The 26,212-nt window shown below is 41.4% G+C and overlaps 1 protein-coding gene across 1 annotated transcript; it reads left to right on the top strand.

Moving 5' to 3' along the window:
* The first annotated feature begins 4,174 nt into the window (after positions 1-4,174).
* Rbm17 (RNA binding motif protein 17) lies at positions 4,175-24,429 on the top strand. Its single transcript, XM_031358840.1, has 12 exons — positions 4,175-4,342; positions 6,764-6,901; positions 9,078-9,194; positions 10,560-10,726; positions 11,921-12,018; positions 15,579-15,635; positions 18,505-18,646; positions 20,255-20,418; positions 22,054-22,127; positions 22,885-22,983; positions 23,968-24,040; positions 24,147-24,429. Exons 2-12 carry the CDS (start codon positions 6,779-6,781, stop codon positions 24,248-24,250), a joined length of 1,218 nt encoding a protein of 405 aa, XP_031214700.1. The 5' UTR covers positions 4,175-4,342; positions 6,764-6,778; the 3' UTR covers positions 24,251-24,429.
* The last annotated feature ends 1,783 nt before the right edge of the window (positions 24,430-26,212 follow it).

Raw genomic sequence — 26,212 nt, 5'->3', positions numbered from 1 at the left:
AAAGGATAATAGATGGAAAGCATCAACATAAGGAACAAAACTACACCCTAGAAGAAGCAAGAAGGTAAGCTTTTAACAAATCCACACAAACTTAATTCCACCTCTTACAACAAAAATAACAGGAAGTGACAATTACTTTTTCTTAATATATTAATTTGAAAATTAATATGACCAATGTATCCTAATCAATTGAAATCCAATAGTATGAGGAATTGGAAATTTATTGATTGTCATCCAATGATCTCTCATTTGGTAATTGTAGAAATAGGTCCAACATTGTACAATCTATATACACTGTCAGCTTGTTTGTTTGTGACAGTGTCTTGCTGTACAACTTAAGGGTCTTAAAATCTTGCTTCTCCTATCTCAGCCTCTCTATATGTAGTATTTACATGTTTTTACACTATACCATGGTTTTCAGAACAGCTTATATATTTCAAAAGTATTTATATACCCAAAAGAAACATAGACGACTAACTAAGGAGGTGGCTTGTAAGAGAACAACAAAGTGAGACTTAATGCTTTGCTTGACATTTGTAACTCTTGTATCAAGTTTGAAGAAGAGGACTTTATAAGTTATTCTTTCTCTGAGATGAATGCTTTTCCAAATTATCACAGCTAATGAACCAAATTCTCGCTTAATGTCTGTGCCACCCTCCAAGCAGAACCATTGTTCATTGAAACAGTTGGTGAATGACTTTATGGATAGACCATCTTAATACCTACACCATTTCTTAAATGAATGTAACCTGTTCTCTGTGGGCTGAGAATGAAGTCACTCACTCAAGTCAAATAACTTTGACCATAGCAGGAAGTCTGTATCCAAAAATCGAGCCTACAATTCATTTCTTGGTGGAGCAGAAGTATCAACTCTCAGCTTAGCTATGATGGAGGTAAAATCATTTAGTGATGTGTGGGTCATTGAAATACAGCCTTATTATAATGAAACCCAATGTCTAAAAATTGTTCTTATTTTGGGCTTGTACCACAGTAAGAGCCAAGATTTTAAACTCTACTAAATACAAAACAAACACAAAGACTTTATATTCTCATGTTCATTTAAGAAAATACTAGTAGTGATGTATTATTTTTAAGTATACAGCTAATATGTTTGGAGTTGTTTAAAATTTATATTGAGAAAAATGTATTTTCACTATTGTAGATGAACATCTACATAAGACTGTTAAATCGATTGTTGTTTTATATCAAACATCTTTTATAATACTTATTTTTATTTTTATGATATTTTATAAATTTTAAGGAATACGACAAAAAATATATTATAGTTATTGAGGGGGGTCTATGGGAGGAGTGGTGGTACAAAAGGGGAACAAGAATGTGATTCAATTCTATTTAATTAAAATATGTTTTTAAATGTTAACAAATTCAGATAAATTGAAATCATGTAACTTTTCTGATAATGCAATAAAAGTTAAAAAAAAATGGAGTTGTAGAGTGGAGAGAAAATAAAATGGAAGAACACTAAAAAAAAAAGTTCTAGGACAACCAGGACTACATAGAAAAACCTTGTCTCAAAACAACAACAAAAGTATCATTATACACACTACACAAAGTTATAATCAAATTGTAAGTTTATGCAAATTATGCTAGTTGTCACCTTTATGGATTTGTTTTTTCCTCTGAGAGCACCCACCACCCTTCTCCCCTTCACACCATCCTCCAGTTTCTGTCCATGGTTTCTGCCAGGGCATTTGATCTACCCACTGTCCTGGCTTTAAATGTCCCTTGGTCTTGCTTTCTTCTGGGACATCTGTCCTCCTAATATTTTGGCTAGGATTAACTCATGTCCTATTTTTGATCAATGCTACCTTTTGCTTCCTGCTGTCCCCACTCCAGGCTGCTGAATATTGCTGGGAAAATTCAGAGAACTCATTTGTGTTGGGGTTCCCATGTATGCTGGCTCTGCAGCTTGCCTCTCTCACTCTGTTCTTCTTCCCACTTCTCTTATAAAAACATTGTGTTCATTGAAAGTTTAGAATAAGTTCACTAGAAATAGGTAACTATGAAACTAGATATAGAACAAGACAAAGGTTTTTTTAGAAGCCAAGCACACGCCTTTATCCCAGCACTTAGGAGGCAGAGGCAGGCGGATTTCTGAGTTCAAGTCCAGCCTGGTCTACAGAATGAGTTCCAGGACAGTCAGGGCTACACAGAGAAACCCTGTCTCAAAAAACCAAACCAAACCAAACCAAACCAAACCAAACCAAAACCAACCAAACACCCCCCCACAGAAAAACAGTAAAAAAACCAAACCAAAACAAAAACAAAAACAAAACAAAACAAAAGAAAGCCTATAATAGTAAATCTACCAAATTGATTTTATTTTAAAACCTCAATTTTCTTTTTTAAAATATATTTTATTTTTTGAGTACAGATGTTGGGTCTGCATATAAGTCTGTGCACCACCTGTGTGACTGTTGTTCTCAGAGGCCATTAGATCCCTTGGGACTGGAGTTACAGATGCTTGTGAGCTGCCAAGTGGGTGCTGGGTAGTAAACAAAGGGCCTCAGGTCCTTTGGAAGAACAGCAGGTGCTCTTAACTGTTTTCTTCTGCCCCACAAAAACAAAATCTCAACGTGTGTGTGTGTGTGTGTGTGTGTGTGTGTGTGTGTGTGTGTGTGTATTAACTCCTTTTCCCTATTTATTATTTCCAATAGTGTTTACTATGAATAATGAGATAGTATTTTTTGATGCATAGATTTTCTTATTCTTTCCTTCAACAGGAACTGTATTACAAAATGTCATTTTTAAACTTTGTCCAGAAATCAACCCACACACAGAATTGCTATCTGATTTCTTTATGTTTATCTGCCATAAACTGGTATTTTTCTAGTCTTGCATTTTCAAGCTTTCAGAATTATTTGAACACTTTCTTGTAAATCAGATTATAATGTTGGTGTGTTCACTTGTGTAAGGTCCACAATTTTTATGATGGCAATTCCAGGTTGTCAACTTGACTACAGCTAGAACAAACTACAATCCAGAAATGGAGGGCACACAGGATCCAAAGGCTAGAAGACACAGGCTTCTGACCCAGATCTTGACATGGAGATCACAAGACATAGTGCTTATGAATAGCTTAGGTTCAGGCAAAGTAGTTTAATCCCAGGAGACTTTAATCCCAGGAGACTGAGCCAAGCAGTTCTCTGAGTTCAAGGCCAGCCTGGGACAAAGCAAGTTGCAGATACAGGTGTGAAACTTGAGGATATAAGGACATTTGAGAAAGAAGATTCATTCACTCTTCTAAACTTTGCTTGCACTTACTTGACAGCATATCTGTTGGAACCTACTTCTTCCGATTGTAGTTTATACAGAAGACCAGGTGAAACAACCTACCTCGTGGGACTGAGCAACTACTAGATTCTTGGGCTTCCCATTCACAGCTGACCATCGTTAGGTTAGTTGGACTGCAGACTGTAAATCATTGCAATAAATTCATTTAATATATAGAGACAGTCCATAAGCTCTCTGACTATAAAGAACCCTGACTGATACAGTTTTATTAGCTTGAATTCTTTCTTTTTCCTTTTTTTTTTTTTTTTTTTTTGGTTGTTGTTATTGTTGTTGTTCTTCAAAATAGGGTTTCTGTGTAGTCCTGGATGTCCTAGAACTCACTATATAGACCAGGCTGGCTTCGAACTCAGAGATCTGTCTGCCTCTACCTCCCAAGGGCTGGGATTAAAGGCATGGGTCACGACTGCCCAGCTATAGCTTGAAATAATTTTTACACGCAACTAAAAATAGGGGGAAAACACATTTACACAAAGCCCTGGTTTCTCTGACCTTTCTTTTATCATTTGCTTCATTTTTATTCCAAGTGAGCAAGATTTATAGTGTTTACATTCTTTCTGTGAAGACCTAGCTCAGTGTGTTTTTTCAATGCTATTCTGCAACATCTCGCCTGCAGATTTATTTCCACTGTTTAATATATAAGGGGGAGGGGTAGGGAATGAACACCTGGAGCCTAGTAGGGGATTCTCATGGCTCCTACTTAAGGTCAGGAGGCACATGAATCTCGAAACCTTGTGCCAACGGCGCCATCTCTTGGCCGGCAGAGAGGAGATGCAATGTAGTCCTCCGGTCAGCAGGGTGCAGTGCGAGCCGGGCAGTGCAGCTTTGCTTCCGCGAGTCCCACGCAGGCGCAGACGTGTACTCCCGGCAGCCTCCGCTCTCCTACCCCGCGCGGTGCATCCCCCTTGCGGACTCCGTGGAGGCTCCGCGCTGCGGCGGGCTCCGGCGGTGGGCGGGCTTCCGCGCAGGGCGGCCGGGCTCCGCGCTGCCGCCGCCGTGGCCCATGGGCAGAATCGTCTCGGAAGGCAGGGTGAGTGGCGCCGCGGCGGCCCTGGCAGGCGGTCTGATCCGGAACGGAGACTCGGGAGAGCGCGCCTTTACGGATGCGCTGGACGCGAGGCCGCGGCTCTAGGCCGCGCCGTGAGGGGCGCGGGGATGCGGGCGCGGCACCTGGAGCTGCCCGGGGGTTCCCAGCCCTCCACGGTGGGCTCCTTCAGCCTGCCATGTTCCACCGGGCCACCTAGATCGCCCCTCTACCTGTCCGGATCCTCTTGACAGTAAAGAACGTACCTTTCTCCTCTTCATGGCCCATGTCCTGACCAAGTTGTTGGGTCGCTGGACCCCGGTAACCCAGAGTGTGTCGGGCCTCAGGAATGGAGAGGCCAAAAAAAAAACAAACCCCAGGACTTGTTTCCTTCCAGAGCACCTGAAGTAAGGATTGAGGACGTTGTCTCACCTGGACAGGGAGAGACAGTTGTAACCCCCGGCATGCTCAGGCCTGTGTAAAGGGGAGTTTTAGCGTTCATGTCCCCCCCGCCCCGCTAGCTTTTGAACTTCTTCTGCTTGGACCAGTTGTGCTATGAATGCGTGCTTCAAGCTCAGTGAGGTACTTCTCCAGGGGTTAGATCTCTAAGAAGCTTGTTCGAAAACCCAGGCCTGGGTAGATCTGAAGAACCAGATTACAAGCTGAAAAGAACTGGAAGAGGAGCCGATGTTTATTCCGTTTAGAGGCGTTTTATTACAAGTGGAAAGAAAGGCTGCACCAGTGAGGAAGTGGGAAAGCAAGAGCAGAGAAGCGCTGTAGAGTATTCTGCAGTTTAAGGCCACGGTGACAGGGGATGAAGAGGGATTTGGAGGGGTGATCATCCTGACAATCCTTTGAGAAGTCAGGAAGGGAGGACCATTGACATAAAGTCTTATGGGTAAGGGTATATAAGGATGGAAAGTATGATTTCCTAGGTAATTCTGCTTGTTCTTGGAGTAGGTGAGGCCTGTCTCTTTGCAACAGGTGGCTCATTTAAACCATGGGAACACATTTATACTGGGATGAGCTGTAAGCATTTCGAGATAACAGATTTTAGTAAATACGATAAGTATTTACGTATTTAGTAAATACGAGTCATCGAGCCCAGGGTGGCATATGCCTGGAACTCCAGTGCTTGAAGGTGCAGATCTAAGGAGGAGATCTAAGAGGTCGAGGACAAGACACACATGGAAATCACAGGACAGTCTAGGCGAGTCGTTTTTCTCCTACCATATGGGTGCTCATTGATCCCCTGATTTGTTGTTTCACACCCCACCCCCACCCCCCAGCATGAATTTTTCACACATCTTTCCAACAGGGAACAGTTCTCTCTAGTAGATTATTCTACAAGTCTTTCAAAGCAGTAGAGAAATCTGCTGTGCTGTTTGCTTTAAGTTACAAATTACTCTGGTTAGTTTGTTTTTAATAGTCTGTGGCCTGTGATATCTTGGTAACATGGATGGGAAATTTAAACTGTCAAAGATGGCAGAGCTACACATGGAGGGAAATAAATGATTCTGTAAAACGTCATCATTAGGCTGGACAGTGGTGGCGCACGCCTTTAATCCCAGCACTTGGGAGGCAGGCAGATTTCTAAGTTCAAGGCCAGCCTGGTCTACAGAGTGATTTCCAGGACAGCCAGGGCTATATGGAGAAACCCTGTCTCGAAACCAAAAAAAAAAAAATCATCATTAAGTCCTGAGTATAAGATATGGTTGCGGATCAGGCTAATGGGTAGACTTGTAGATTTGTGATGGTTATTCTTGGTTGTCAGCTTGGCTACATCTGGAAGTTACTAACACCCAATGGCTGGCCACACCTGTGAGGGATTTTTATTTATTTATTTATTTATTTATTTATTTATTTAGAGACAGGTTTTCTTTTTGTAACTTCCCTGGACCTCCTGGGACTCATAGATGGTTCTGAGCCACCATTACAGTTGGTTGTTGGGAACTGAACTCAGGACTTCTGGAAGAGCAACCAGTACTCTTAACCATTGAGCCGTCTCTAGCTCCTGGATCTTTATAGTTAATAGTGCCCCAAATAAAGAGCTTCCATCTTACTTCGTTATCTGTTCTATAACTGAAGGATTTTACTCATAAGTCAGTTCACAACAGTCATTTAGATTGAGAATCCATTCTAGGCTGGACATAGTGGCATATCCCAGCACTCAAGAGGTATAGGAAAGAATCACAAATTCAAAGCCAACCTCATCTTTTTGATAAGTTCAAGGCCAGCCTGAGCTACATGAGAACCAGTCTTAAAAGAGGACTCTTTTTAAACTAGTGCGTAGGTATAGTTTTGAAGATTAGAAAGAACCCTGCGTCTGTGACAGGAGGGTCCATGGTGCAGCTATTTTAACACAGAGGCATTCATAACTTGCTTCTGTTTTGCGTTATTTAATCTGTGCCTCTGCTTGTCTTTCAGCATTAAACCAAAAAGATGTCCCTATATGATGACTTGGGAGTGGAGACCAGTGACTCAAAAACTGAAGGCTGGTCCAAAAACTTCAAGCTTCTGCAGTCCCAGCTCCAGGTGAAGAAGGCAGCACTCACTCAGGCCAAGGTAAAAACAGGCTGAGTTCCTTGAGAACAGTTTGGTTTAAGCTTGGTCTTTTGCCCCTTGTTGAATAAATAAAGAGCGGTTAGGGAAGGGATGGAGAGTTGATGACTTTAACTTCTCCTGCCTCTTGGAAACAGCAGGACTATTTCATGGAGTAGGAATGAAGAAAAGCAGACTTTTCAACTCAGCCATGAGACTGGCTTTAGACTGGAGTGTGTCGGAGACTGACTGCACTGTTTACAGATGCTGCTTTTGTACTGTAGTCCTAACATTCAGGCACTTCTGGCCTAGGCTAGGTCCCAGCTACTTCATTTTAGGAAGCTTGGAATCGAGCTTTGCAGAATAATCAGAGCCACCCCAACATACATACAAACAAACAAACATACATACATACATACACACATACATATTTAATAACTTTTATTTGGTTAGGGTAATAATAATTGTGTGGACCATGAAAGGCTCTGATGTTTGTGAACATACCTAGCATGTATAGTTATAGGTGGGAATTGCTCATCTGTGTTGTATACCTGTTAGACAAGACATTGACTTTGAAATAGTGCAACTTTTTCTTTGTTTCTGTGTTTGTTTTCAACACAAGATCTCAATATGTGACTTTGAGCTGTCTGTGTTGACCTAGGTGGCTTCAGATGCACAGAGGTCTGCCTGCCTCTGCCTGCCAAGTGCTGGGATTCCACCACACCCACCTATGCAGATATGTTAGTGTCAGCTAGTAGCAAACATCTTGAGATTGCCAGTAGATTTTAATCAGTCAAGATGGAACCTTACTTTAAATGTCATCTGCTGAACTTCTGGCATGAATTTTGAGGATTCTCTCTGTGGCTGATTTCTTAGGAGGATGTGAAGCTACATTGTATTGTTTCTCTTGGGCTCTTCGGTGCATTTCTCAGAGTACTAACCAAACTTGTAAAAGTACTCGGTAGAGAAAAATGTACCTGTATCTGAAAGGTGAAGGTATGGTTTCATTTATATTTCATTTTTGGAAATACAAATTAAATTTTAAAATGAGCAAATAAGTGATTGTCATAGCCCCACTGTGGGAAGTTAGAGTGTATATTGTGATTTTGTTTATGATTCCTGGATGATAATGTTGTTTGCTTAAAGCACCATTAAAGTCCAGAGAGCTTAGACTTCCCAATAAGAATGAAAGTTTGTACCACTTTAAATTGTGAAACTGGGAAGTTAAACTTTTATGATAACTGTCAGTCCACATATTGGCCATGGCATTTTAAATAGCCTGAGAATTTGGTGGTGTTCACCAGCTTGGTGTGAGATATTCTTGTGTATAACCTCAATCTGAACAGGTTTTAGATATACTAGAATATAGAGGTATAAGTTAAGGAGACTTATGTAGAATAAGCAGCATTTGTAATAACAGTGGCCCAGAGAAAATGGAGATGGTATCAGAGAAGGGGGATTGCTTAATATGGATAAATCAAAAGTACATTTAGGAAATTGGCAGGGATGGCGAAATGGCCCAGTGAGTGATGACCTGAGTTTGATCCCTAGAGCCCCATGGTAGAAGGAGAGACCCAAGCCTCACACATATGCATGCACACCCAAGCATGCATGCATACAAACATATATACATACATACATACATGCATGCATACATACATACATATTAAATAATTTTTATTTGGTTGGGGTAATCATTCTAAAAGAAGTAATTAGGGTTCGCCCTCTGGAGACAGAGAGGTGGATCTCTAAGTTTAAGGCTAGCCATAGAGTGAGTGGTCACATTTACTGTAAACTTCATCGAAAAGTGGAGGAAATCTGTACTTTTAAAAAAGAGCAAAAAAAAGGGATGAAGATGTAGCTCAGTTGGTAGTGTTTGCCTAGTTTTCGGGAAGTCCTGTGTTAAATCCCATGTGTATAAACCCGACTTGGTAATAAACCAACCTTCAGCACTATGGAGGGACACGATCAGGAGTCCAAGTTTATCATCAGCTACATAGGGCACTGGAGGCCAGCCTGGCTTCCATAAGAGCCCTTAGAAAACAGTAAAACCACTGATTGGGTTAGACTTTTACTGTTTTAAGGCTGATTTTGTCATAGCCAAATGTTTTGTTTCAGAGATCAGAAAAGGAGTCTGTGTTGCAAGTAGCATGAATTTTAATTTGAAAGTTTGGCATATTTTTCTTGTTTCTGATGTCAGAGCCAAAGGACAAAGCAAAGTACAGTGCTTGCTCCGGTCATTGACCTAAAACGAGGAGGCTCCTCAGATGACCGACAGATCGTAGACACGCCACCTCATGTGGCAGCTGGGCTGAAGGTAAGCCTGTACCCACCTGTGGTTTGAAGCATTTTCTACTTTTCTCTATTTTACATGTATGTTCCTCTTTTTATAAAACTTAACTCATTTTTATTTGTGTGTGTGTGTATGTGTGTGTGTGTGTGTGTGTGTGTGTGTGTGTGTGTGTGTGTAGACCAGACATTAGATTTCTTAGGGCTGGAGTTAGGCATTTGTGAACCTAATTGTGTGGGTGCCGGGAATCAACCTCCCAACTGTCCTCTGATAGAGCAGTAAGCGTTCTTAACCTCTGACCATCTTTAGCCCCACACAAGAGTATCTCCAAAGGCCATTGAAAGCTAGTATTATTTTTCACTCAAGTTTTACTTTATCACCATCAAAACCTTTATTACCTAAAATAGTTTATTATAGAAACATCAGGAATGAAAAATGGGTAAAAACAAAAAGAATATCTTTTCAATCATACATACCTTCCAGGCATTATAAAATTACATAATTTTAGAATATCATTCTATAACTTCTCTGCCTTCTGCTCTCTAATTTGTTTTTAGTGATTGTCCATCCATCATGGTCAAAACTATAGAACTATGTGGTCATTTAAACTTATTTGTATGTGTGTGAGTGTTTTGCCCACATGCTTCAATGCATTACATGTGTGCCTGTTACCTGTGCGAATGCATCCCTAGGATGGAGGTGGGACAGTTGGGAGCCTCCATATGGGTGATGGGAGTGAAACCTGAGTCCTGGCAAAGCAGTCAGTGCACTTAATTATTGATGTATGTCTCCAACCCCTATATGGTCATTTTTAATGGTTTCAGTGGATTACTTCCAGTGGATTACCTGTAACTTAATTCTTCTAATGTCAATTATAAGGTTATTTCTAATTGTATGTTAACAGTATTGGAACTCATTTTAGAGAAAGGCATTAAAAATAAAAAATTGGGCATGACACTGCATATCATTAATAGGACCGGCTCCAGGGAAGCAGAAGGCTTGGGAGTTGTTGAAGTCATCCTTGGCTATGTGTCTAGTTTGTGGCTCTGTGAGACACTTATCCGGAGGGAGCAAGGAAAGTCTGGAAAATGATAATCCATTTTCACATTTCTGTGTGTACAGATGCCATTCAGATGATGACTCTAGCAGTTTAAACCTCATTTAAGAGACGCTGTGTTTGTCAGTGCCTTTTTGTAAATAAGCTTTTGCTTAACTGCCAGGTTGTGCTGCCGTCTGGTGAGGGGAAGCCGCCCAGGCACTTGTTGACTCACCAGGAAACAGGATCCTTAGATAATCTGGAAGGCCTCTCTTGCCTCATCCTGTGGCCTTTGCTTCTATGGTAGCCCTGCAGGAGGAAAGATGGTACTCACTTAGGTGTTTTTACTTCGTCAGGATCCTGTGCCCAGTGGGTTTTCTGCAGGGGAAGTTCTGATCCCCTTAGCTGATGAATATGACCCTATGTTCCCTAACGATTATGAGAAAGTGGTGAAGCGCCAGAGAGAAGAGCGGCAGAGGCAGAGGGAGCTGGAAAGACAGAAGGAAATAGAGGAAAGAGAAAAGTAAGTTTCATTTTGATTGGGGAGCAAATGTCTTCTGTCAATGTGCACTACAATGAGTGAATTTTAGTATTGTGTCTGGCCTAAGTCAACAAGAGTTTACTTGGTTTTGCTTCCATCCCACATTGATAGCACATTTGAGAAAATTTATTTATAGACTCTGGAAACCTAAAATATGGACTTCGCATGAATTAGAAAAATAACTTAGCTGGACAGTGGTGGCACACACCTTTAATCCCAGTCTTGAGAGGCAGAGGCAGAGGTAGATGGATTTCTAAGTTCAAGGCCAGCCTGGTCTACAGAGTGAGTTCCAGGACAGCCAGTGCTACACAGAGTAACCCTGTCTCGAAAAACTGAATGAATAAATAAATAAATAAATAAATAAATAAAAATAAAAATAGAAAAAATAACTTAGAAAACCCACTGGTATCCAGGTGTGGTGGTGCATGCCTATAATCCCACCTATATAGTGTTCAAGGCCAGCCCTGTTTCAAAATCAAAACAACAGAAACCATTGTTGACATTTTTTCCAGGGTTTGTGACTGCTAGAATCACATTTATAGTATTTCAATGCTATTCCTTTACTATATTTTGGTTTTGGTTTTTTGACACAGGGTTTCTCTGTGTAGCTCTGACTGTCCTGAAATCACTCTGTAGACCTGCCTGGCCTCAAACTCAGAAATCCACCTGCCTCTGTCTCCTGACTGCTGAGGTTAAAGGCTTGGGCCACTATACCTGGCTTCCTTCTCTGTTTTTGAGCCAGGTGAAGTTACATATGTTTTTTAATTTATTTCTAATGTACTTATAATACTTAGAATTTAAAAATATAATAGGACTTATTTCTTAATTTTTTAATTTAATTTATTCTTTCATATATTAGATCGTGACTGTAGTCTTTTTCTCCTTCTCCCCTCCCAGTTCCTTAAATCATATGCCATAATATCATGCGTTAGATGTCAAATTTTTTCCTATGAATTATACCCATGTATCCATTAAAGTTCATTTTTTCTTTTAAAATTTTCTGTTGTGTCCATTCCCAGAATACATATAAAAATTAACAATTTATATCCAAAGGACATTTCATTCTTTTTTCCTCTTTGGGTTTTTTGTTTCTTTGTCTTATTTTGCCAAGAGGACACAATGACATTTAAGTTTTATTTATGATCTATCCTAATTTATCTGTGATGACCATTTCAGGAGGCGTAAAGACAGACATGAAGCCAGTGGGTTTTCAAGACGACCAGATCCAGATTCTGATGAGGATGAAGATTATGAGCGAGAGCGGAGGAAAAGAAGTAAGGCGTGAGCGTAGACGAGCTTGCCCTAGACTTGGCTGTCCCAGGCTTTGCTGTCCCTCTCCTGTGAACTTGGTGTATTTCACGTTGGTTTGGGTAATTGGGGGGCTGGGCCGGTGCCCTAGGTTCTCAGCAGTCCACATTCCGTAGCAGCTTTGCTTTATGCTGTTTAATGTACACTCCGCACTGAACTTCATAAACACAGCGAGGCTCTGCTGTCTGCTTTGAAGCAGCGCTAAGTCTACTTCTGACCTTCTCCTTACTTGAGGCCTGCTCATCTTTTGCCTCTTAAACCCAGGGCATTTCCTCCAGCCCTGGGTGGAGGGGGAGACATTTGCTGATAACTTGGCTGCATCTGAGCATCCATCGAGCCTCTTTCAAGTTCACCTGCTGCCAAAGAGCAGGGAGATCAGAGTCCGCACTGGGGGCTGAGGACCATCCCGTCTACCTACAGTTGTGTGAGAAGGGGTTTAGTTGTGTTTTAAATACATTTTTAGCAACAATTACAAGCAGTAGTTAATGGCACTTAAAAGAACAGGATAATCTTTTGGCTTCATGGTGGTGTGCTTGCTGGGACTTGACTTGGCTGGCAGAGTTGGCAGAACCCTCTACTTGTCTCCTACAAACAGGCGCTGCCTTAGCATCTCGGCCCTTCACAGCTCTGAGCAGAATCTGTTCGCTTCAGTGTGAGTCCAGGGACAGAGAACATGCTGGATAGTATATGCCCACTTTTGGTCTAACCCTTGATTTTATTTGCATGTTTGCTTCGGTGTGAGTCTGGGGACAGAGAACATTCTGGATGTTATAGACCCACTTTGGTCTTAGCCTTGATTTTATTCGCCTGAAGCCCTCGTTGTAATCTCTTGTCTCAAATACAAAACCTAAAGATGATGTGTCATGACCCTTGGTAATTTCTGCGTGTGTAATTGTGTTTATGAGAGTAGTACTCTCCCCGGATACATGCTAAAGCCTGTGGTAGGGTAGGATTTAAATGATCTGCTAAGTGGAAATAGTATTTAGATGAATGAGTGAGTTTAAATGTAGTTATATTGTTTTTTTTGGTTGTTGGCTTTTTAGTTTGTGGTGGAGTTGGTAGTTGCAGTGTTTGAGACAATCTTCTTATAGAGCCTGAAACTATAACCCTTAAACTTACAGTCATCCTCCTGCCTTAGCCGTCTGAATGCTAAGATTACAGGTATACCACCACAGTTCCATTGCTTATCTTACTTAGAATAAAGTTAATGTTTATTGAATGTACTATGTGTCTGGTAGTGTTATATACTTGATGCATGATATCAGCCACAATTTGGTTTTGATTAACATTTTTTCTTTGTTGAATACTTTCAAGTCTCATCTTCCCAGGCCATAAAGTGACTATCTTTTTTATAAGGTATGCTTTCTGTATATTAAGAAAATTTTCTCCCTTAAATAATAACAGGAAGTATGCAACTTCAGTGAGAAGCTTTGTGTTTGAACTTGTAACTAACAGAGAATCTGCAGCATTCTACCTGTGATGTACACAGTGATCCCACCTTTGTTTTTATTGATTTAAGTTTTATTGCATTATGATGAGAAAAGATACATAATTTCAATTTATCTGAATTTATTAACATTTAAAAACATGTTTTAAGTAAATAGAATTACGTCACATTCTTCTTTCCCCTTTTTATCCCAACTCCTAGAGACCCCCCTTTAATACCTATCATACCTTTGTTTTTTATTTTTTTTATTTTGTCATATTCTTTAAAATTTATAAAATATTGTAACAATAAAAATGAGTATTATAAAGGTTATTTGATATAAAACAACAATAAATTGAACAGTCTTATGTACATGCTTGTCTACAGCAATACTGAAAAATACATACATTTTTCTCGATATAAATTTTAAATAACTCCAAACATATTAACTGTATATTTTAAAATAATACATCACTATTAGTATTTTCATAAATGAACATGAATATATAAAGTCTTTTTGTTTGTTTTGTATTTAGTAGAGTTTAAAATCTTGGCTCTTACTGTGGTACAAGCCCAAAATAAGAACAATTTTTAGATATTGGAGTTCATTGTAATAAGGCTGTATTTCAATGTCCCTCACGTCACCAAAGGATTTTACAACGTAGCTAAGCTGAGAGTTGACAGTTCTGCTGCACCAAGGAATGAATTGTAGGCACGATTTTTGGATACAGACTTCCTGCTGTGGTCAAAGCTATTTGACTTGAGTGAGTGACTTCATTCTCAGCCCACCGGGAACAGGTTACATTCATTTAAGAAATGGTGTGTGTATTAAGATGGTGTATCCATAAAGTCATTTACCAACTATTTCAATGAACAGTGGTTCTGCTTGGAGGGTGGCACAGACATTAGGTGAGGGTAAGAATCTGGTTCATTGGCTGTGATGAATTGAAAAGCATTCATCTCAGAGAAAGAGTAACTTATAAAGTCCTCTTCTTCAAACTTGATACAAGAGTTATAAAGCAAAGCACTCAGTCTCATTCTTTGTTGTTCTCTTACAAGCCGCCTCGCAAATTAATTGTCTATGTTTCTTTTGGCTATATAAATAATTTTGAAATATGTAAGCTGTTCTGAAAACCATAGTATATTGATCCCACCTTCTTTCAGTGGCTTTAAACCTTTTAAGGTTTTAGTTACTGAAGTCTGAAAATATGGGGTGATCCATAGATTATTCTGAGAAGAGCCACATTTGCAGACTTCTATTGGTATGTTGTTAGTGATTGTTGTCATTCTCTTACTATGCTTAGTCTATAACTTGGACTCTTACCAGTGGGCATAGTAGTGTGTGCCTGTAGTCCTGGCACTTTGTGAGTGGAAACAGGAGCACAAGCTCAAGGCCAGTCTGAACAAACAAAACAGAAAATGACTTTTTAAATGTCTATTAAAAATATCTCTTAAGAAATGTAGGGCTTTTTTTAGGTTTATATTTCTTGTTAATAAGTGTCACCCACTCTGTTCATCATAATGCATCTCTACTGGCTTTCATTTGTTTTGTGAAACATTTTGGGCTGATTGATACAGCATAGTTTTATAACCAATTTCAATTGATCTTACTATTCAACTGATGAAGTCACAGTACATCTGGGTGGGATGCTTGACATAGGGTCTCCTGGTGCTAGAAGTGACAGCTCTCTGCGACCTTTCAGAGTGCTAATGCTTAGAGGTATGGCCAGGATACTGTGTATTTTGGGATTCATAAAATGAAGCATTCCTTACAGTCTATTCACGTTGTCAAGTCTTCAGTTTGTGTCCACGTTATCCAACCAGCAGACATGGGCAGGAATGGTAGCACTGCCCAGTGTGTTCCTAAGAGCTGGGACTCATACATACTCCCAAGAGGTGTCAGGCATGTGCTTGGTGGGGCAGTGACTTTGGTATCCCAAGGAACTGGATTTATTCCATTTCTTCAGATACATTCTGATTGTTTTCTCAATTGGAAACAGGAAGCTATAATTACTTACCAAGGTTTTTGAAGCCAGGATAAAGCCATAAGTACACAAGTGCCAAATTGGTGTGCTAACCATAGTCCTTCTGTCTTCACAGGTATGGGAGGAGCTGCCATTGCCCCACCTACTTCTCTCGTAGAGAAAGACAAAGAGTGTATGTACATCTCTTTCTTTTATTATCTTATTCTCACACAGGTGTTTGTGGACAGTGGCGATCCTAAGCTTGAATCTCTCATCTCTTGTTTCCTGAGTTTAGAGCAGAATAGCCTGGTTCTCACCCCTCTAATCACAGTGGGCCTTGCTGCCTTGATACATGTGGGGTGCTTTGCTTTGCAACAAGGTCTCAACTGTGTAGTACTGGCTGGCCTGGATGTTACCTGCCTTCTGAATGCTGGGATTAGAAGCATGTACCATCATGCCCCACCCCACACTTGGGACTTTAATACAAGACTCGGAAATACTGAGTTGGTTTGGGGTTTTTTGCTGTTCTTGGGTTTTACTTTTGTTGTTGTTGTTGTTGCCGTTTTGTTTTTTTCCTTTGCAAGGTAAGGTATAGCCCTGTCTGTCCTCAAACTTAGTTTGTACACCAAACTTGCATTGAACTTAGAGATATGATCTGCCTACCTCTGCCTCCTGAGTGCTGGGATTAAGTGCCCAGCCTGAAGTGGAGATTTTTATACAAGAAGATAACTTCATTTTTATTGTAATTTTCATCAAGGTTTCATGTTTGTGATGGGTTCATTTGAAGTAAGTGAGAGCAATAGTGAATAGTAGCTCATGCCCCTGACTAGCATGAAGGACAGTGGCAGGAAGTACTCCAATTCAGTGATAGCCTGTGCTATATAGTGATGCTCCAGGCTAGCTTGTGCTAGAGGGATATATGCAGGCAGTACACTCACACAGAACAGAAATAAAGGAAATGAAACAAAACTAAGAGCCATCAATAATCTTTTGAAAATATTTATTATTTATTCTCACTTTATGTGTATGAGTGTGTTGCCTGTCTGACAGATCTCAGGTAGGCCACAGATCTTGTAACTGAGGTTTAGTGTGTGTCTGAGCAGCATTGTGTACTTACGTTGCTAAAAATGCCCACCCCTACCAGTTCTCTCCTGGAGCTCTTTTAAAACTTGGAAGTTAGGGTTGGGCTTTGTCCTGTGCTTTGTGCAGAGCCATGCCTAAACTTACTAAAAATAAATGGCCGGGCCTGCAGAGATAGCTCAGCAGTTAAGACCACTGGCTATTCTTTCAGAAGACCCAGGTTCAATTCCTAGCACTCACAGAGTGGATAACAGCCATCTGTAACTCCAGTTCTAGGGAATCTGACACCTTCTTCTTTCCTTCATGGGTACCAGACATGCTAGCACATGGTACATAGGAATGCGTGCAGCCAAAACACTCATATTCCTAAAACAAAAATAAATAAAATTAAAGCCTGTCTTGGTCAGGGTTTCTATTCCTGCACAAAACATCATGACCAAGAAGCAAGCTGGGGAGGGAAGGGTTTATTCAGCTTACACTTCCACATTGCTGTTCATCACCAAAGGAAGTCAGGATTAGAACTCACACAGGGCAGGAACTTGGAGGCAGGAGCTGATGCAGAGGCCATGGAGGGATATTACTTACTGATTTACTTTCTTATAGCACCCAGGACTACCAGCCCAGGGATGGCACCACCCACAACGGGCCTTCCCACCCTGATCACTAATTGAGAAAATGCCTTACAGCTGGATCTCATGGAGGCATTTCCTCAAAGGAGGCTCCTTTCTCTGTGATAACTCGAGTTTGTGTCAGGTTGACACACAAAACTAGCCAGTACAAAACCAGCAATAATCTTTTGACAATATTTATTCTATTCTAATCTTCTGTGTATGAATGTTTTGCCTGCATTATACCTGGTACTTGTGGAGGTTAGAGTAGGTTGTATCTCCTGGAACAGGATTTATGTAGGTCATGAGCCACCATGTGGTGCTGGGAACTGAACCTGAGCCCTCTATATGATAGCCACTGCTCTTAACCATTGTACCACCATTTCAGCCCCAATAGTCTTTAATATACATTATACTATTTATTGTGTTTTAAAGGAAGATAATTTAATAATATGGTTAAATATATATTGTACAAACAAACGCCTGACAAATAGTAAACCAGTTTTTGCGGGCAGGGCCCATGTATCTGATGTCTTTAAAGCTTCCTGTTGATGCTAATGCACGAGTAATACAGTCCTGACACTCCTAACTTTAAAGATGGGCTTGAATGAATGGTGTGTGCAGCTAGCTAAATTAGTGTCTAGAGCAGTGCTTATGCTATGAGACTCTTGAAAGTTACACGACATCTCCTTGGAACACACAGAGATCTTACAGTCAAGGAAGAGTTGTCATTTAAGTGCGGGCTTTAAAGGTGAGCAGCATTTCAGAAAGATGTAAAGAAAGGACGCTTGGGAGGATATGACCACTTCTGGGTTTTGTTTTGTTTTGTTTTTTTTCCGAGACAGGGTTTCTCTGTGTGGCCCTGGCTGTCTGGGAACTCACTCTGTAGACCAGGCTGACCTCGAACTCAGAAATCCGCCTGCCTTTGCTTCCCAAGTGCTGGGATTAAAGGCATGTGCCACCACCGCCCGGCCACTTCTGGTTTTTAAAAAGCTACACAGATCCTGTAAGCCAAAAAATGTTCCAGGGACAGAAGGACAGCAGGGTACATGTGTATTAGCAGTGTACTCACTGTTCGGAATGCTAGTTTATAATGTCTGTTGTTTAATTGTTAAAGTGCTGGGAGTGGGGAGACTCCCGGGTGGAGAGTGCTCGCTGCTTCCCCTTCACCGTCAGGCTTCCAGCATCAACACCAGTCCATGCGTATCCGCAGGCATACCCATGGCTATGAAGGCTGCGGAGAAAGGACAGTGCTCTTTAGGAAAGAAAGAACGGAACAGAAACTGAAGTCAGTTCAAGGGTGAGAGTGAAGCTAGTGAAGCTTCTGGGGTTTCCACAGAGCTGTGGTGAGCCTGCTTTACTTTTCTTCAATAGTACCCCGAGATTTTCCTTACGAAGAGGACTCAAGACCGCGATCCCAGTCTTCCAAAGCTGCTATTCCTCCCCCAGTGTATGAGGAGCCGGACAGACCAAGATCTCCAACGGGCCCCAGCAACTCCTTCCTTGCTAACATGGGGTAAGTGCTAAGTGTCCCGTTTAGCTGAGAGAATGTTGAAGTGGCTTAAGACTCAGAGGTTGGCAGTGTGGTTCAGTCTTGGAGTCCCAGCACCTTGAAGATGGAGGCAGAAGGAGTCTTGAGTTTCAGGCTAGCCTGGGCTACACAGTGAGACTGAGATAGAAGTGAAGTGTTTGCTGTTTTTTCCATAGGTGGCACTCATTTCATTTCTAGGGAAATACTTGTTTGGTCCTATGTTGCTCTATAAAGGATTAGTGTTCATACCATGCTGAATGTTTTCCCAAACGGTGAGGGTTTGTACAAAGCAGTCTTCTAGCATAAGTCAGGGATGATTTAAACACATTGTGCTACATAGGAGAAGCTTCTGATAATTACATCACTTCTCATAACATACAAATAAAATAGCCTGTAGGAGTTAGAGATGGTTCATGTTACCTCCAAAGGGTAACGGACACTGGGTTATCCTGAGGAAATGGGTCATTTGCCTTAGACTGTGGTCTTACACCTTTGGTTCTAAAAAACTGCAGGTTTGAGGTACAGCTCAGTGGTGGAAGGTTTGCTGCTGTGCAGTAGCCCTGGGCTTTGTTCCTAACCACTCCCCCTCAACAAGAAACACCTTTGTCATTCTAACGATAGTATTTGTCTTAGTTTGGTGGGGGGAAAAAAAAATCAAATTTAAGATTTACATTTGAATGAGACTGGTGGATTTTTTTTGTTTTCCCAGGTAGTATCTCCTTCTAGCACAGGTTGGCCTCACACTTACTGTTCTTTGGCCAGCTGCCTCAGTCTCTGGAGTGCTGACCTTAGGATTGCAGGAGTGTGGGGCTACTATATTTTATTTCTGTTCGGGTGCTGGGAAAGATGGCTCAGGTGGCATTGCCCTAAACTTTTTGTTCTGTGCTGTTAAACAGAATGCTGCTTGTAGTATAGGTTCTGAGGACTCTCAGGAGGTGCTAAAGAAAGAGCTGGAGTAGATACCTGGACTCATGAACTGCAGGAGGACTTTTCAAATAATGGAAGTTCTTTCTTCAGTCACACTGTTTCAGCTGCTGCTACTGGAGACTGCGTCTGCTGGCGTACTTCCAGCACACTGTCTTAGAGGACAGTGTTGTGTCAGTGACAGCACTGCACTAGAGGGGAAGAGGGCAGGGGAAGGGCTGCTGGCTCCTCTCCTTCCTGCTCACCATAAAAATTGTCGCTTTGTTTGATTTTCATTTAAACAAGAATTGGATTTTTAACTTGTACTTAAGAAAGCTCCAATGTAGAATAGTTAGCCTTTGTAGGAGTTTGCTTTGCTTTGCCCTGGAATAGTTTGTTCAAAAGGAACTCTGAAAGAACATAAGCAGGTACAGATCTAGTGGAAGGTGGGCTTCGGGATCCAAAGCCGAACAGATGGTGTCACTGGGGACAGGCACCCTGGAGACCTTTGACACCAGGAGTAAACTGCTGCCCTCTTGCAGAAAGCAGCAGACCAAGAATCTAATTCCATTAGTGCCCTTAACACGGGGAAAAGGTTTTCCAAAGGCTTGCTTTCTTTGCGGCCATAGATCCAGTGTGTTCTGGTGTCAATGGCGTCAGCTCTTAAGGATCCTTTTCCTTCCCTCGCAGTGGGACCGTGGCTCATAAGATCATGCAGAAGTATGGCTTCCGGGAAGGTCAGGGACTGGGGAAACACGAGCAAGGGCTGAGTACTGCATTGTCTGTGGAGAAGACCAGCAAGCGTGGTGGCAAGATCATTGTGGGTGATGCAACAGAGAAGGGCGAGTCTCAGGGTAAGTTCACAGAGCACGTGGTCCTTCCTTCCAGAGGGACGATGATCCTCTCTCGGAAAGCAGGGACTGCTAGTTCTGACGTGCTTTCCACTTCTGTCTTATGACATCAAGAAGCCAGAGACTTGTCTTTATGTTTCAGAACCAAGACAGACATGAAATACGCTTGTGGGAGCAAAATTTCCCAACTGCTTTGATTCAGCAAAGAATCTTTTCTATTTTTCTTTTTTTATTAGATATTTTCTTTATTTACATGTCATATGATATCTCCTTTCCCAGTTTCCCCTCCAAAAAAAAGAAAAAATATAAGATAAAATAAAAATAAAAAAAAAAAAAACAAAAACAAAACCTATTTCCTTCCACCTCCCCCTGCTCACCAACCCACCCTCTCCCCCATTCTGGTCCTGGCATTCCCCTACACTGGGGCATAGAACCTTCACAGGGCCAAGGGCCTCTCCTCCCATTGATGACTGACTTGACCATCCTCTGCTATACATATGCTGCTGGAACCATGAGTCGCCCATGTGTAGTCTTTGGTTGGTGGTTTAGTCCCTGGGAGCTCTGAAGGTACTAGTTAGTTCATATTGTTGTTCATCCTAAGGGGCTGCAAACTCTTCAGCTCCTTGGGTCCTTTCTCTAGCTCCTTCATTGGGGACCCTGTACTCAGTCCAGTGGATGGCTGTGAGCCTCTACTTCTGTATTAGTTGGGTATCAGCAAAGAATCTTTATAGCTTGATAAAATGCTTAATGATTGTGTTTGCTTTCTCCACATCTTCAGTGGGTCTCAGGGATTTTTCCTTTCAGTATAGATGTGGTTTTGGTTCACTCTTATGGTAACAACTCCACTGCCAGTCCTGTTGGTGCCTGAGTGCTAGCTGCTAGTTAAAAAAAGTTATCTCAGTTTACAACAGTATCCAAAGTCTAGCTAGTAACTAGATACTTAATTGTCTGCGCTAGCAACTTTAAACTGTTACTCCAAGACAAGGGTTATGAGTAAATATTATAAACTGTGTGCTCTGCCAGCCCTTCAGAAAATGAAATGAGCAAAAGATGATGGGTAATGGTAGAAGCTAGAAACTTTCAGAAAATCCTATAATATATATAGCAAAGAAGACTGTGTTTTTACGGCAGGGAATGGTTGTGTAGATGCTTTTATAGAGGCTCTGGGACACGATGATGAAATTGGCATTGAATATTGAATTAGTCTTGTACTGGGGCTCAGTAACACTTCCTGTTTCCTCAGTTTCATTTCCTGTTGCTGTGGTAAAATAACCTGACAGAAGCAACTATGAGAGGAAGTGTTTATTTGGCTTAATCCAAATTTGGGTTACAACCCATTACTGAGGGGCAGTCAGGGCACTAGGAACTTGAAGCAGCTAGTCACATAGCATGCAGTTGGAAGAAGAGAGTAATGAATGAATACATACTTCCTGGTTCTTGCTTTACTGTTCCCATCCTTGTATGATCTAGAACCCCAAACTGCAGGGGTCCTCCCACTTCAATGAATGTAACTCAGATACTATCTCAGACATTCTCCCAGGCCTTTCTAGACCTCTAGGTTTAAGTATGTCTAGATTTTGTATGTCTAGATTAGGACAGTTAAAACTAACGGTCATAGTGTCTCATGTTTTGATACAGATGCATCCAAGAAGTCGGATTCAAATCCATTAACTGAAATTCTTAAGTGCCCTACTAAAGTGGTCTTGCTGAGGGTAAGAAGTAAAAGAAACCTGTCCCTTGCTTCTGTGTCACCCGTCTACCTGTCTTTACAGGCTTTCACAAAGTCCCACTGGTATCCTATAAAATACTGAAAATATGGGCTGGAGCAATGGCTCAGTGGGTAAGAGCATGGGATGCTCTTCCAGAGGACCCGAGTTTGTTTCCCAGCACCCACATGATGGTCCACAGCTGTCTATAACTCCAGTTCCTGGGGATCTACCCTCTTCTGGCCTCTTGAGGGCACCAGGCACTCAAATGGTACACAGACATACATTCAAGCAAAACACCCATACATTAAAGAAAACAATACATTTTTGAAAAGATTATTGCAAATGATACTTTTACAAATTATACCTTTGGGTAGATTCTTACAGATGGGTTTTAGGTTATCTTCTCAGTAAAGCGTTATGAGGCTGCAGTAACTAATTAGTTAAAATGATTAGACATTTCTGAAACATCCTCTTAGGTGTCGGATGCACAGATACTGTTGTAACACTTTTCAGAGCTTCCTGTCTACAGAAATGCCAGCTTTAGGACTTTAGAGGCAGAATTTTCCATTCTGTCCTTTGGGATTAGAACATATCCCACATCTAGGATGGGGCTCAGTGTTGGAGCACTTCCCAGTGTGTGCAAGGTTATAGTTCTGGTTGGGTAGAGAGAAGAGAACATTTGCCTTTATGAAAGAAAGTGTTATTTCTGAAACCCGTAGACATTTGTAAATTACACTTGTATTTGTTTCTCTGTATACAGAACATGGTTGGTGCAGGAGAGGTTGATGAAGACTTGGAAGTTGAAACCAAGGAAGAATGTGAAAAATACGGCAAAGTTGGAAAATGTGTGATATTTGAGGTAGGAGATTTTCTCTTGTAATTGGCAAGTTTTAAATTGGCCCTTTACAAGTGGCACTGATCTAGTTGTCTCCCTATAAAAGCCAATGTATATCAGACTTCTCCTATTGCTAGGTGGATTTTGTTTGTTTTGCTTTTAAGACAAGGTCTCCCTGCCAAGTGGTGGTGGCTCACGCCTTTAATCCCAGCACGTGGGAAGCAGAGGCAGGTGGATTTCTTGAGTTCAGGTACAGCCAGGGCTATACAGAGAAACTCTGTCTAGAAAAAAACAAAAACAAAAACATCATTATGCAAGTATTTCGTGCCTCTCATAGAGGTCATTCTGTACTGAGAACATTTAAGACACCAGAAATATGTTGTGTTTTCAAAGATATGTTCAGATGAAGAGACGGCACATAACAACCAACCAGGAAATAGAGAATAGTAGACCTAAATAGTGTTGGGATCTTGAGAACGGTGTCAGCCGAAACAAATGGAGAAGGCCTTATTACTGTCACATGTGAGCCAGGCTTTGAATAGAGTGTGGGGGGGTGGCAGAGGAAGGGGCTTTAGGTTGGATGAGGATTCCTGGGAACTAGCTGAACTCGTGCTTACAGGCATGCCATGAAGCCGTATCGTAGAAGGCTTGGACCCCTAAACAAAGCTAGTGAAAGTGCAGCCCTGAGGACAGCTGTGTAGCAATAGCTTTCATTGCTGCAGCTGCTGCTCCACCCTGTGTCTGCTGACTGTGGAACACTTGATTACATGCTAGTTGCCATGTGCGGTTTCCTCCAGAAAATCAGACCGCACTACTTAGCTTTAGTTATGTGTTCCCAGCCCCTAACACAGTACCCTCAGAAAAACAGTTTTTGATATGAGCAATTTATTTCCTTGATGGCTGATCACTTTTGTCATGTGTGTGTGCACAAATATACATATATATTAATAATTGAAAGTAGAGTGTGTGCACAGACACAACTTTACTCCTACATCCTTTCCATTCTAGATTCCTGGTGCCCCTGATGATGAAGCAGTACGGATATTTTTAGAATTTGAGAGAGTCGAATCGGCAATTAAAGGTTTGTTGTACTATTAAAGAGTTTAACAAATATTAATGTTACTATTTTTTTCTATGTCTTTGAAGATTTCCTGTATTAACTGATTGTCGTTTTGTTTGCCTTTCAGCCGTTGTTGATCTGAATGGGAGGTACTTTGGTGGACGGGTGGTTAAAGCATGTTTCTATAATTTGGATAAATTCAGGGTCTTGGATCTAGCAGAACAAGTTTGATTGTAACTTAAAGTCACCTCCTTGATCCTTACATGAGCTGCAGCTGAGCAACGACACAGGCATCGGCCTCCATGGCTGTTGGACACTGAAACTCTTGGATGGACTTCTAAGATATATGTTGATGGATCCCTTTTTTATTTTGTGTTTTTTTAATATAGTATAAAAATCCTTTAAAAGTCTGTGAGTTCTCTGTTTTTCTCTACTGCTTCTGTTGATTGTTTCTGCTGGGACTTCTGCCATGCCGCACGTTGGGCACTACAAGGTCTAGTTAGAAAGGCTTAGGAGTTTGTGTTAAATCATCCTTTTCCCCCTTCTTGATAAAGCCTTCACATGTGGAGCTGTAGCTGCATACATCATAATACGAAGTCATCTTGGCACTCTGCTTGAGGTGAAAGAAAATACTTGCTTTCTCTAATAGAGAAATGACTCTGGGCAGGAAAAACTCTTGGCCTGAATTATGACTGAGGAATCAAAAGCCCAAGTGACCTGGCTTGAGCTGTTTGCTGTTTAAACCAGACTACAGGGTTTGCTATGGGGTATGGAAGTCATTCTAGGATAGATTGGAAATATCAGTTAACTCAAGACCCAGAAGGTGCCTGTAAGTGTGGACCCAGCTACTGTGGGAATATACCAACACAATCTGAAACTGCTAGTGCACACAAGTAAATGGGAGAATGCAGTCAAAAACATTAATAAAACCTAATTAAGATGAGTTTTGTGATCAAAGTATATTATTGTAAGAGTTTGGGTTAAATTATAAAGGTGAAAGAATTCAGTACTTGGGACCTTTTGTAACAGTCAAAAGCAGCTGTGAAGCTTATGACAGGTTTACCTATGGATTCAGGCATGAATATAAATATAAATAGTCCTGTGCGCTTCCAGCTACCCAACTGATGAGTGATGGCTAGTTCTGTCTCGTCTCTCTCTAATGCATGGAAGGTGCTATGATACTGGTCCTTTGTACTAAGGGGCTTTTCCCAGGATCCTCAGCAGCAGCAGATAGAGGATGCTGATGACGCCAGAGGCTCCTTTATTAGTACGACATAACTTCATGATCTTTCCCCTAGTCTGTATAAATCATCCCTAACTGTATTATTGATACTAATTGTATATAACTATAATCTTGGGGGGGTTGTTTTGTTTTTTTTCTTTTCAAGATAGGGTTTCTCTGTATAGCCCTGTCTATCATGGAACTCACTCTAGATCAGGCTGGCCTCAAACTCAGAAATCCACCTGTCTCCTCCAAGTACTGGGATTAAAGATGTGCGCCACCACCACCCAGCTTATAACTACATTCTTGTGTGGATTTTTGTTCACTGGATGGTTGGTTTTGCTGTTTTTAAGACAGGTTCTTAGGTCCATGAGTCCTGGATGGTCTTGAACTCATTTTGTAGGTGAAAATGATCTTGAGTTCCTAGTCCCTCAGCTCCCAAGTGCCAGGATTACAGTTAGGTTCTGCTATACTCAGCAGGGGGCATTGTGATGAATTTCTGATTAGAATGATTTAAAATTTTTGACAGGACAGTCTAACCGGTAAGGTTCAGTGTGAGATAAGGTTGAGTGTTTGGTGTTGTTTAGTGTACAGTGGAGGGCATGATCTCATGCTACAGCTGGAGCTCTGGGGTGAGAGAAGGATATAGACCAGTGGTTTCTCCCTTCTACCATGTGGGTACCAAGAATCAAACTCAGGCTCCGTGGAAGTGCCCTCACTCAGTGAGCATCTCACTGGCCCAGACACTTGTGCTTGATGTCCTGCTCATTATCTTTTTGAAAACCCTTCTTGAGTTTGGGGAGTTTCTCTCACCCCCCCTCCCTAAGAGAGAGTCTTCCCATTAAAGCACCTTCCTTGCTTTGACAAGAGGAAGTGATTGGCAGCTAGAATTTCAAATGACAAATCCTGGAATATACAAATGAGATTGGCAAGTACCATGGACCAGGGTTTCTTACGGGGGGGGGGGGGGG

Source organism: Mastomys coucha, unplaced genomic scaffold (genome assembly GCF_008632895.1).
Source record: "Mastomys coucha isolate ucsf_1 unplaced genomic scaffold, UCSF_Mcou_1 pScaffold7, whole genome shotgun sequence".
Taxonomy (NCBI): domain Eukaryota; kingdom Metazoa; phylum Chordata; class Mammalia; order Rodentia; family Muridae; genus Mastomys; species Mastomys coucha.
The sequence above is the reverse complement of the archived record's forward strand: the minus strand, read 5'-3'. Positions and strand labels throughout refer to the sequence as shown.